The sequence below is a fragment of the Tenrec ecaudatus genome, chromosome 6 (genome assembly GCF_050624435.1).
Source record: "Tenrec ecaudatus isolate mTenEca1 chromosome 6, mTenEca1.hap1, whole genome shotgun sequence".
In the NCBI taxonomy this organism is placed as follows: Eukaryota; Metazoa; Chordata; class Mammalia; order Afrosoricida; family Tenrecidae; genus Tenrec; species Tenrec ecaudatus.
Genome location: NC_134535.1, coordinates 9,203,495 through 9,216,579, shown reverse-complemented (window position 1 = coordinate 9,216,579; position 13,085 = coordinate 9,203,495). Strand labels below are relative to the sequence as shown.

The 13,085-nt window shown below is 54.7% G+C and overlaps 1 protein-coding gene across 1 annotated transcript in view; it reads right to left on the bottom strand.

Moving 5' to 3' along the window:
- TAB1 (TGF-beta activated kinase 1 (MAP3K7) binding protein 1) overlaps positions 1-13,085 on the bottom strand; it is a 43,501-nt gene that overhangs the window by 6,442 nt on the left and 23,974 nt on the right. Inside the window, exons 2-9 of the mRNA XM_075553594.1 lie at positions 7,614-7,750; positions 7,372-7,525; positions 6,548-6,634; positions 6,105-6,243; positions 5,371-5,484; positions 3,675-3,786; positions 1,287-1,431; positions 84-306 (exon numbers count right to left, since the gene is read on the bottom strand). Coding sequence (XP_075409709.1) covers positions 84-306; positions 1,287-1,431; positions 3,675-3,786; positions 5,371-5,484; positions 6,105-6,243; positions 6,548-6,634; positions 7,372-7,525; positions 7,614-7,750 — 1,111 coding nt within the window. The remainder of the gene's footprint in view (positions 1-83; positions 307-1,286; positions 1,432-3,674; positions 3,787-5,370; positions 5,485-6,104; positions 6,244-6,547; positions 6,635-7,371; positions 7,526-7,613; positions 7,751-13,085) is intronic.

Sequence of the window (13,085 nt, the reverse complement as noted above, 5' to 3'; positions counted from 1 at the left end):
CAGGGTACTTGGCCAGGAACAACCCCCTCCCCCTCTTCCAAGTGGCCACAGACAGAGAAGGCAGGGCTCTGAGGGGCGTATACCTGGAGCAGGGCTCGGCACGGGCTGGCTCATCTCACCCAGCGGGTAGCCAAAGTTCCTCACCAGCAGGGTCATGTCCTCGTGCCAGGGGCAGAACTTGGCACGCTCCCCACCGCTGGCAAAGCTGTCGCTGTGGATGCGCCTCACGCGGTCCACCACAGCCTGCGCCACGGCATCCAGGGAGGTCTGCTTGGCGAACTCCGTGTCGATCATGGCTGCAATCTCCTGGGGGATGCAGGCGGGCATGACCAGCTGAGGGGCTCCAGGGGGCCCCCCATCCCAGAGCCCCAGACAGGACCCTGGGGCCCACAGGCCCTGCAGGGGAAGGAAGTCCCTGCTGGCCAAGCTGCAACCCAAGATTTGCCAGGCACTCGGGATAATCCTTCTGGAGCATTCCACAAGAAAAGCTGCGTGACCCGGGGCTCTCCGGCAGCTGGACAAGGTCCGCCTGGCTAGTCCTAAGAGGATTATGTGCCCATGGGCCAGAGAGTCCTTGAAGGGCAGGATCCTGGGCAGGAAGCGTTCTTCCTCAGGCACACTTACTGGGCGATAGATGTCAGGGAGGGTGTCAGGAGTTGGGGATACAAGAATGAATGAAGACGGGATCCTGTCCAGTAGAGTCTAGAACTTAGGAGACCTTTCTGGATAATTCTATCAGGAAGGTCCCTCTCCTGCTGAAATCTGAGGTGACCATCGAAAGCGCTGAGAAGATTGAAAGTGCAGACATGCAATCCCCAGGATGGGCCAGGTCCTGGGGATAGGGTGGGCCAGTTCCACCACTAACCGCCGAGTCACCTCAGGGAAGGCCCTGTACTCCAGCCTGGCTCCAGGACCCCACGAGGAGGGAGAAACGGCGAAGCAGAGACCCTGGGCTCGGAGGTCTCTTCCTCACGCTTCTTCATCAGCAAGGACACAGCCCACTGACCCTTCAGTCCAGTCGGGGACAGGCAGTTTCCCTTACACACCATCCACAAGCACCGTCTAGTCCCTCCGCTCCAATGAGGAGGAGAGCCTGCACACTCTCTGCCCTCAGAGGGCAAGGTCCCTGTCCTCTAGGGTCACCAAGTATCAGCTCTGTCTTCCCCCGGCCTTGAACCCCGTGCTTGAGAATCTGAAGTGCAGATCCAAGTCTAAGCAGCTGGGTGGGAGGGCGCATCCCCGGCAGTACCAGCTGCAGCCACCTGCTCCGTGCAGGCTCGGCTCACCTGGTTGGCCTGCCCAGGCCCATGGGCAGCTTCCAGGGCCTTGTAGAGCCCCTCGGACATCAGCACCAGGAAGCCTGTCACCCCATCCAGTGGCTGCCCGCCGTGGATCTCAGGCTCTGCAATGATGGGCTTCGACTTGGCAGCGCTGCGGGAGAATGGAGGGGAGTGTTTGCCTCTGCAAGGTCCCTGTGGACAAGTCTGCTGTGGGGAGGACGCTACCCACAAAGGGCGAAGTCAGACATGTGACCGACAGAGGAAGGAGAAAGGCAGGGACGCTGTCCCCTAAAAGGAACTCAGAGGACCGAGCAGCCAAGGTCCAGTGGTGGCCGGTGGGCTGGACCTGCAGCCCCTCTCCACAGAGGGCAGGGATGTGAGAGCTAGACACAGAGGAACGAAGGCCCTGATGACAGACACCAAGCTGGAGGCTGCATGACAGCATTCTTTCTGTAGGACCAGGGACTTTTCCATGTCAAATGTCCTTGTTTCCAACTTAAGTGGCAACTACCCACGTGTGCCTCAACAGATGTAATCAACGGACTACCTCTGTGGAAAGATGAAATGGAGAGGCTCAGGATCATCACCCAAAGCAAGGTCAGGGGCCACCTGATCATCAGCAGTTCATGTGCAAGTTCAGGTTCAAGTTAAGAAAATTGAAAGAAATCCACTGGAGGCAAAGCATGACCTGGAGGACATGCCACTAGAGTCTGGAAACCAGCTCAGGATAGACTTGACACTGCACACAAACGAGGAGGTCCGATGAGCTGTGCGGTGACCTCAAAAATGTCCCAGCTGAGGAAGAACAAGGACTCAAAAACAGGCAAGACCCACATGGATGGCAGAAGAGATTATGAAACTCGCTCTCGATCAGCGAAAGCAGGTAGAAGAAATGAAGTAAAAGGGCTGAACAGAAGATTTCAAGAGGTCAGTAGCACACAGTGAAATGTGCAATGGCCTGGAGGTAGAAAACGGCATAGGAAGAACAAACACACTCCACTTATCTAGAGCTTGAAGAAAAACCAAAGGAAAAAGTCAAGCCACGAATTGCACTGTTAAGAGATCCTATGGGCAGAAAACTGATAGTACCCGGCTACCAAAAGATATAGCGTCTGGGGGCTTAAAAGCTTGAAGGTAAACAAGTGTCCATCTAGCTCAGAAGCAACAAAGCCCACATGGAAGAAGCACACCAGTCTGTGTGATAACGAGGTATCAAAGGGATCAGGTACCAGGCAGCAAAGACCCAGAACAAAAATATCCTATTATTGTGAATGAGGGGGAGTGCAGATTGGGAACCCAACCCATCTATAGGCAACCTGACATTCCCTTACGGAAGGGTCACAGGGAGGAGATGAGCACGTCAGGGTGCAGCATGGCAACGATGAAACATACAACTTTCCTCTAGTTCTTAAATGCTCCCTCCCCACCCCCCACTATCATGATCCCAACTCTACCTTACAAATCTGGCTAGACCAGAGGATGTACACTGGTACAGATAGGAACTGGAAACACAGGGAATCCAGGACAGATGATCCCTTCAGGACCAGTGGTGAAACTGGGAGGGTGGAGGGAGGGTGGGGTGGAAAGGGGGAACCTATCACAAGAACCTACATATAGCCTCCTCCCTGGGGGATGGACAACAGAAAAGTGGGTGAAGGGAGACATCAGACAGTGTAAGATACGACAAAATAATAATAATTTATGTTATCAAGGGTTCATGAGAGGGGGAAAGTGGGGAGGGAGGGAGAAAATGAGGAGCTGATATCAAGGTCTCAAGTAGAAGGCAAATGTTCTGAGAATGATGGTGGCAGCGAATGTACGTATGTGCTGGACACACGGATGTGTGTATGGACTGTGATAAGACTGTACAAGAAAGATCCTATGGGGGAGAATCTTGAAGGATGCACATGTCAAGAGAAGGTGGGAGGAATACAGAGTCATGGTACCAAAAAGAACTGGTGGACATTCAGCCATCTCAAGACCAGATGCTAACAGTGTCCACCTCACCCACTGGCCCGTGGGTGGGCGAGTGACAGAGCGTACACACAGCGTACCACACAGGCTCCACAGTGGTCACTATCATTGCTGCTTATGAGCCGGGAACAAGTAAAAGTCATCTCACCCCTCTGACAGCCCCACACAAGGGCAGTGCTGATCAAAAGGCCTTTGTTCTGTCCAGCTTTCTCTAAGTCAGGCAGTGATACCAACTCTGCCCTTCCTGCCAGGTCCCTTGGCACCAGCCACTGCTCTTGGCTTTGACCGGTTCCCTAATTTAACCTCACACTACAAGACCCCAGCTCTTGATGTGCTGGGTCCAGTGCCTGCTCCCCACTCCCCACTCCCCGACCTCTCCTTGCCCTTCTCGTCCATCGGGACCCTAACAGCACCACCAACCTGAGCAATTCGATGTCAGTGTAGCCGTACTTGACTTTGTAGTCCCCGATGCGCCTGGTGCTCTCCTGCCCACAGATGTCGCCCACCTGCTTGATCTTTCCTGTGTCCAGACCTAGCAGAGGGAGAGCGACTCAGCCACCCGTGGACGGGGAACACACAAGGGAGATGGAGGTAGATCCATGAGCACAGGCCACGAGGACCCAGAGCAGCAGGATATCCACATGAGTGGGCCATGGAGAACAGCCCCTCTGCGTTCCTCAGCACCACCACCACCCGTGTCTTCAGTCCTTCCTCACTGAGAACACCCTTCCTCCATGACCGCGCCAGCCCTGCCTGACCTCTGCCCAGGGAGTCCGCTGGGGAAAAGAGTACAATGGGTTGAATGGTGTCCTCCCAAAAGCTAAGTCCACATCCTAATCCTTGGAAGCAACTGTGACGTCAGTGCAGTGGGTTGTACAGCACGGCTCCGCCTTTGCGGCTCCCTCCAACAGACCACCTTGGTTTTCCTGAGGAGCTGGGGATGGAGGTGGGACCAATACTGAATGGATCACGTGGCTCAGCGGTAAGGGGCTGTTAGCTGGGCTGGTTAGAAAACAGGCCCTGGGGAGTGTGGTATGCTTGGAGAACCTATCAACACAAGAGCCAGGAGTGGAGCACCCTGAGATCCCTGTACATCGAAATTCCTTGGTCCAGGAAGACAGCTGTGGCCCCATAGCAACAGCAGCAGCAGCAGCAGCAACAGCAGCAGCAGCAGCAGCAGCAGCAGCAGCACAACCAGAAAGCAGAGCAGCAGACAGACGGCTGAACTTCCCAGACCACAGAGCAACTACAGTCAAGTGATTCTGGACAGGGGCTGGCTTGCGGAGTGGGGGCCTCTGAGTACTGAACTGAGCGAGCTAATTTTGCTGACCCATAGAGCTGGAGCTGAGGCTTGTATTGGAGTGGCATGCCCTTTGGACATTTATTGGCAGCCCTAAAAGGGCTTCCAGACACTGCCTGAGCGGGGCAGATACCAGCCAGTCACAGTGGCTAGGGGCCAGAGAGCAGCCATGGTAGAGGGAGGAGATACTGCTCTGATTAAACAACTGTGTCCTGAACATTTTTCATCTGAATTGCAACCTGCTGACGTCCCTAATGAACCCCACCGTTGTGATCATGGCCACTGTGATGAATGAGAGAAGCCGTAGTGCCCAAACAGAGAAGGGATGGAGTGGGGAGGCACGTGGTATGTGAGCTCTGTTTTGTGCTATCAGCCCTGGGGCTGGGGAGGGAGACTGGCTCGGGCCAATTGTGGAAGCGGGGTTTTCCTTAGCCATCTTGCTAAGGTGGTCCTAAATCCAACGAGCATGGCCGAGGCCTGTTAGGAAGGAAGCTCGGCACAGGGACACACAGGGACAACGCTGTGTGGGGACAGAGGCAGAGACTGGGAAGGTACGTGCAGGGCTGCCGAAGCTAAGAAGCTGGGAGCGATGGCCTCGGTGGGGCAGGCCCCCGGAGCACCTTTAGACCAGGGCGAGGGCCAGCGCTGCTGGAAGGCAGTGGCCTGGTCCACATTTGCTACGACAGCCACAGGGTGCTGGCACAAGAAGAAGGGGGCATGAGGAGGTAGCTGGAGGAAACCCGTGACTTCCTGGGCTTCTGTTCAGTCTCTCCTATGCGGTGAGCCCCACGCCCAGTCCCCCTGCCTGGGACGTACCCAGCTGCGACAGGCGGAAGAGCTCGTCCTCGTTCTCAGTCGTGTGGTCCACGTTCAGCTGCGTCACCTGGAGCCCATCCACCGTGGATTTGCATAACAGTGCTCGGTTTGTACCTGCGGTGAACCGTGAATGCGACCCTCTGAGCAGGGGCCACGGAGACAGGACACTCTGGGGAAGACCAGGGTGGGTACCCCACCCCTGGAAGCTGGGAAACACTGGACCACTAGGCCCGGTAGGGGCCAGCTGCTGGCATGAGTGGATTAGTGGGCTCTCAGGCCTGTGACCATGAATGGGAGAGCCTGTTCTCTAGAAATACATACGAAACTGTTTATAAGTAGCAAGATGGTGCGTCTAGGATGAGTTACAAATAAACTGGGGGACTTGGAGTGGGTGGGCTCTAGATGGGACAGGGCTGGCCAGGAGCTGGGTGACAGGCCCTCTGCCATCAAGCGGATTCTACCTCACAACGGCCTCATGGTGTGTGGGGCTCGTACACGCTACTTACTGTCTTTTCCTATATTTTAGAAAGTTTTCCAGAGGAAATATCAAGGCGAAGAGGAAGAGCAGCCACTAGCTGACCCGGTGAGGCCAGCGCTCGGCCGGTCAGGAGAGGAAAGGGGGTGACCTGGCTCCCTGTGCTTGGACTGGGACATTTCTGTAGAGGAGGGCGGACTACCGAAGGGTTTGGGACACGCGGGGTCCTGAACCTGTTGGGGTGCGCCCTGGTGCTCACCAACGTTGGCGACGTAGAGCTTGCTGTTGAGCAGGACGGCCACCACGGCCATGGCCCCTCCTGAAGTCTCCCTCTCCAGCACCCGGAGTCTCTCAAGGACCTTCTGGTACTGAGCCGGCAACTGATGCTGTGGGACGCCCTGGAGCCCAGTGGCAGCGGGGTCAGGGCACCACCGGCCTGGCCCGTGTCCCAGGAGTCCCGAGGGCGAGGGGAGCCGTGGAGGTGGCAGGTGAGGGACACAACAATCCCGGACTGACTGACTAGCAGGTCCCCCCTCCCAACTGCTGCTCGGCATCAGCATGAAGCTGCCAGAAAGGCCCCTAAAGAGACTGTGTGCCCATCACACCCGCCAGGGAGTCCCCTCAGGAACCCTCCAGGACCAGCTGTTAGAGACCACGAGTCCCGAGGCCAGCCCTGACCAGCTCGAGCGCAGCGGGCGTCACCTCGGGCAGCTGGGACTGCAGACTAGCCTTCTCGGCCAGCGCGTCGTCGATGGACTCCAGGAAGCTCCTTTCCACCACGTCGAAGGCCTGCCGGGCAGAGGCCGGGCACCGCATCAGGGCAGAGGCCGGTACAAAGTGGCACTCTCCCCTGACATGACACGGGCACCACCGCTCCCTCCAGGGCAGGAGACATTTGGCCTGTGGGACTGGGAGACTGGCCGGAGAAGCAGGAGATACAGAGGTCTCGAAGAAGCAAGCTGGGGTTGGTGCCAACAGTGCCCCTTCCGAGAGCGGCTCCATCAGCCCCCGGAGCCCCCTGTATGTGACCCGTGAGGCTTGGTGAGCGCTCAGGGCTGAAGCAGAAAGGTGGGCCACAAGCTTCCTGGGGACCAGGGACCCACCCTCCTCAACTGAAAGCAAAGAGCCTCGGGTGCTTCTGAGAGTGGGGCCCATGCCCCCAGGCTAGAACGCAGGGTGCAGGTCAGATAGAGTGGGACCCAGGGCCAGGGCTGCTTTCTCCACCCACACAATCTGACACTCGGTGACTGTGTGCCCAGTATGGCTTCGCCCCCTTAAGGTACCCCTGGGGTGCTGTGTTTAAGCGCTCAGCACCAAACTGGTTTGGACTCGCCAGGGGCACGCTGTGGCTGCTGGCTTCCGCAGAGCTTACAGCCCAAGAGACGCCCTGAGCCCGGGGCACAGCTCTCAAGTCCATTTCTCCAGGGCCCTCCCAGAGCCAGCCGAGGGCGGGGAGAAGGGCCCCAGAGCCCTCGGCAGGTGGAGGAGGTACTGGCACTGGCAGGGTAGCTGGCCCAGCACAATACCTGCAGCAGCACACGTCGCACATCAGCCTCGGTGTGCTCGGCGCTGAGCTGGCCCAGCAGGAGCTCCGCCGACAGCCGCTGGGTCACAAAGTTGGTCACCCGGTTGCCATCGTAGCCGTTGAAAACGCCATAGAGGAAGCAGTTATTTTCACCCCTGCAGAGGGAACGGGCTGACACAAGGCCTTGCCAGGACGGACGATGCTGGACCCAAGGGTGGGAACCCACTCCAGCCCCCTGCACACCTGAACTTGAGCCAGCTGTCCTCTGGGGGGTGACTCTCAGTGCCCTTGCCATCAGCGGAGTAGCTGCGGTTGGAGGCTGAGCCCACTCCAGAGAGGTGGCAGAGTGGCAGGTCGTCCGTCCAGCTCGGCTGCTGCTCCTGGGTAGAGACAGGACGCCTTGAGGGCCACCTCCTCCCCCAGCACCATCACCACCTCACCTGCCTTCTCCTCCTCAACAGAAACCCAGCACCCCAGGGGGCCCACATCCTTCTGGAAAACAGTGACACTCCATGAGCAGACACTGGCAGAGTGGCTGGCATGCTCTTGTCGCCAAGTTTGTCCCCAGGAAAACCCGAGGAAGGCTAGAGGTAAGAACCAGTGACAATTCCCCGTGGGGCACTGTGCTGGGAACCAGGAGCCAACACCCCTCACCCACACAGACAGGGGCAACCAGCGGAGCAGAAGACGGATACACACACACACACACACACCACTATGAAATGCTTCCTGGCTCTCCAGAAGACAAAGGTGCCCTGTTTATAACGGATCTGCAGCCCCCTGTGTCCCATTACCCCCCCCCCGGCCCCCCTACACACACACACACACACACACACACACACACACACACACACACACACACGACCAGGCGGGGCCCGGGAAATCTGTATTTTAGGACCTCATCCTAGCTGATTCCCACTCAGTGTTCCAAGACCGTGCCTCAAGATTCTGACAAAGGATGTCTCCAGCAACTGTGCTCCACATTCATGCTCAGCTGTCCACCAGGACCCAAGGCACGCAGTAGCCTGTCCACCCTGCTTTTTCACTCTGGAAATCACCCCCGCCTAACTCTCTGCATCCTTTTAAACTCCACCTCCTGCAGTCCTCCTTCAGGACTTCTCGGCCCTCACTATACCTGGCACCTTTTGTGCCCATACTGCACCTGGAGCCATTGTTCTGCGCCCCCATTAAATGCAGGCACCATCCCTCCATGTCCCCAAGCCACCTGGTGCCATTGCTTCTGCCAAGCTCTGGCTTCCATTCTACAGAGAGGGATGTTAGAGCCGGCTTCCGGAGGAGGCAGGGCTTAAAAACACACACACACACACACACACACACACACACACACACACACAACCACACACCCCCTTGCCCAGCCCCAGCCCCCAAAACAAAGCAAACGCACTGCCACTGAGTCAGTGCTGACTCCCAGGGACCCCTGTGGGTTTCAGGAGTGGAGCTCTGTCTGTCTGTCCCCTGTGGAGCTGCTCGTGGTTTAGAACTGCTGACCACATAGCACACAGCCCAGTGCATGACACTAAGCCACCAGGGCTTCTCCAGGCCCCAGCCCAGACATGCTCAATCTGAAAGGCCCCCTACAGCAGTGGTTCTCCACCTTCCTAGCTCCATGACCCTTTCAGACAGTTCCTCATGTGGTGGGGACCCCCAACCATCACATGATTTTCAATGCTACTTCATCACTGTCATTTTGCTGCTGTTGTGAATCGTAATGTAAATATCTGATATGTAGGATGTATTTTCATTGTTACAAACTGAACATAATTAAAGCATAGTGATTCACCACAAACAGTGTGTAATTAAATATTATGAAATATTTATTTCTAATGACAAATAAATGAAAAAATTTTTTTAAGCATGGTGTGGCATGGGTAAAAGTCTTCACACCGGGTACTCGTATCTGGGTGTATCTGCAGGTGGGTGGGCCCACTTGGAGATAGAGGAGCAGTGTCTTGGTTCCTAAGACCATCAGAAATAGGTGTTTTCTGATGGTTTTAGGTGACCCCTGTGAAAGGGTCGTATGACCCCCAAAGGGGTCATGACCCACAGATTGAGAACCGCTGGCCTAGAACTTCTTGGGGAGCCTCCCCGGCCCAGACTGTGCCTACTCTCCAGGCATGGGTTCAGGACCACAGTGGGGCGGTGGCAATGGCCGTTAACTGAAGCAGATGTTAACAGCTGGGAGCATCAGCATGGAATCCCTGGAAAACAATGAGCGTGTGGACGGAGAGCTTCACTGGGATCCTGAGCGCCACATCTGTCTCCCAAGGTAGCAGAAGAGCCTTGATACGGGAGGAACCGCCTAGGCGGCTCCTGCGGTCAGAGGTGTAAAGCGCCTGTGGTCAGCTTTTCTGGCACATTTCATCTTGTGCTTATTTACACACTGACTGGGAGTGGCTTCTGCTTTAGAGAGTTTGATTCTGCGCATTTTCACTGCGTTTCTGGGGGCTCTCAAATCATGCTATTTCAGCATGTTAGTCATGTGCTCTGCAGCCTGGGAGTCGGTTTTTACATTTAAGTTGACATGGAGGGGAACGGACTCTCGGGGTAGCACCCTGCGATTTTAACACAAGGATAAGACTCAGCACCGCCACAGCCAGGAGACAGTCCTGACACCCCAACGCAGCCCCCCTGCTTCACTTGGAAGTCACCATTCAAACTGCAAACCTGCCAGCATCGAGTCAATTCTGACTCCTGGTGACCCTACAGAGCGGGGTGGAACCGCCCCCGTGGGTGTCACAGACTGTGCGTCTTTACAGGAGCAGAAAGCCTCCTCTTTCTCTCACTGAGCAACCGGTGGGTTCTAACTGCTCACCTGAGGTTAGCAGCCCAGCCTGCAGGCAATAATCCACTAGGGCAGTCCTTGAGTCACCCCCTATGTAAGGAATCTACACAGTCGAAGAAGTTCCAGCTGCACCGAAAGTATTAGCCAAAAACAAGGCTCCAGGAATGGATGGACCACCACCTGAAACGCATCAACAAGCTCATGAGGCACTGGAAGCACTCATTCGTCTGTGCCAGGAAATTTGGAAGACAGCTACTTGACCGACTGTCTGAAAGAGATCGATAGTTTCACCTACTTCAAAGAAAGGTGACCCAAAACAATGCTCAAATTACAGAACGGTACCATTGATATCACATGCAAGTAAAAGGGTGCCGAAGATCATCCAACTACACTTGCAGCAGTGTACTGACAGGGAGCTGCCCGAGGTTCCGGCTGGAGTCAGAAGAGGATGTGAATTAGGGGTGTCATTGTTGATGTCAGACGGACCTTAGCTCAAAGCTGAGATACACCAGGAAAAAAGTACTTGTGTTTTATTAACTACGCCAAGGCTGTATGGATCATAACAAGCTACGGATAGCCTTGAGCAGAATAGGAATTCCTGAACACTTCATGGTGCTCATTTGGAACCCGTACATGGAACAAGGGAATACTGCATCGTTTAAAATCAGGAAGGGGTGTGCATCAGGGTTGGATCCTCTCACCATATTCATTCAATTTGTACGTTGGGTAAATAACCAGAAACTGGATTTTACGAAGAAGAATGAGGCATCAGGACAGGAGGAAGGTGTATAAACAACCTGCAATATGCAGATGACACAACCTTGCTTGCTGAAAGTGAGAAGGACGTGAAGCCCTTGCTGATGAAGATCAAGAATGGCTCAAGCCTTCAGTATGGATTCAAGAAGTAGGGACTCAATGTAAAGACCACAATCCTCACAGGTATCATAGCGATACACGGATAAAAGACTGACGTTGTCAGGGATTCCCTCTTGCGTGGATCCACAATCAATGTGCATGGAAAGAGCAGCCAAGAGATCAAATGCGCACAACTTTCAAATGCTGACATGCAGGGAGGTCACTTTCAGGACTAAAGTGTGCCTGACCCAAGCCAAGGTATTTCCAAGGGTGATTTTCACATGTGAATGTGAAAGCTAAACAATGAACACAGAGACTGCTGGTTTGAATTCCAGTGCTGGGGAAGAATATCGAAAGTGCCTGGCCAAAACACAGCCATCTGTCTTGGCAGCAGTAGGGTCAGAATGCTCCTTAGAAGTAAGGAAAGTGCGACTTCATGTTACTTGCTGTGGACATGTTGTCAGGAGAGACCTGTCCCTGGAGACGGGCATCAAGCTTGGCAAGAGAGAGGAAGGGCTTCAACGAGACAGACGGACACAGTGGCTGCATGGGAACGATGGTGAGGACGGCGCAGGGCCAGGCGGTATTTTGTTCTGCTGTGCACGGGGTCGCTGTGGGTCAGGACCACCCTGATGGCACTGAACAACAAGAGCAACCACACAGTGGAGACTCTTCATTCACTCAGCAGAATGCCGTTGGGATTCATCAAGTCACGGTCTGCAGAATACATGTACAGTTGTCCACAAGTGTTGACAACAGCCTTAGTCATCATATCCAAATGAGAGAGCCCACCCAATGTCCACCAAAACTGCAAAGACAGATAAACCACACCCTCACTGCCATCATACCCAAGTCCTCGGATATCCGTTTTTGGACTTTTAACCTAAACCATCCAGTGGAAGCTGACTCATAGCGACCCTATAGGACAGGGTAGAACTGCCCCTGTGAATTTCCGAGACTCTAAGAGGTGTGGAATCCTAATGCTCTGCCCGGGCTCCCCAAGCTTTGCCCAGTGTGCTTTGACTTGGCCGCTCCCCATGCCTTGACACTGATGGACACTCACAAAACCCAAACGTCCTAGAAACATGGTTCTGATACACACCAAACTCCTCTACCAATAGACAGTATGCTTCCAGGAGAAAGCAAATGGAAGTGCGATCTTCTGACGGGTGTGTCTCTAAACCCAGACACTGACGTGGCAGAAAACGGCCTGCAAAGGGCCTTGTAACTCTTCCCGGGAGTAGAAAACCTCATCTTTCTCCCACGGATTGGCTGGTGGTTTTGAACTGCTGACCTGGAGGACCAGGGATCCCCCAAAACATGAAAAAAAAAAAACAAACAAAGTGCAGTATATAAGCGATGGCATCTCATTCAGTGATAAGAGGGAAGGAAGGATGGTCAGGTGGTGACTTGGATGACCCCCCAAGCATGACGCCAAAGTCCCAGCAGCCAGGCATAGAAGACCACCCGCTGGAGGCTCCATTTATGTGACACATGCGGCACACCGGAAACTAGAGGCAGAGAGCAGGTTGGAGTGATAGCTTCCGGAGTGTGACATGTCCTCCTGGGGTGCTAAAGAGGTTGTGCGACCAAGGAGCTGAGGGCTGCACAACCTCCCCGTACACTGCCTGCTGGTGAATTTTACACTTCAAAATGGTTACCTGCGTGTTGTGTGAATCTCACCTCCATTTGGAAAATTGGCCGCATTTATATGGGTCTACTTCTGGACTCTTTTCTGTTTCTCCTACCAATACCTCGCTGTTTCGATTACGACAACATACAGTGAGCCTTCCCCCGCCTCTCACTAATCTAGATTTTGTGTTGACTACCTACTGAACGGTGAGGGCGGAGTGGGCTGGACACGGTATTTCATTATGGCGTGCCCAGGGCAGCGATGGGTTGGAATCTACTCACTGGCATCTAACATGTTGAAAGGGTAACATTTGGATGTTGTTAGGTACCTGTCAGCTTAGTGCTAACTCTGAGCAAGCCTATACTCGATGCAACGACACACTACCTGGCCCTGCACCATCCCCTGGACAAGCTGCCTCGTTTTA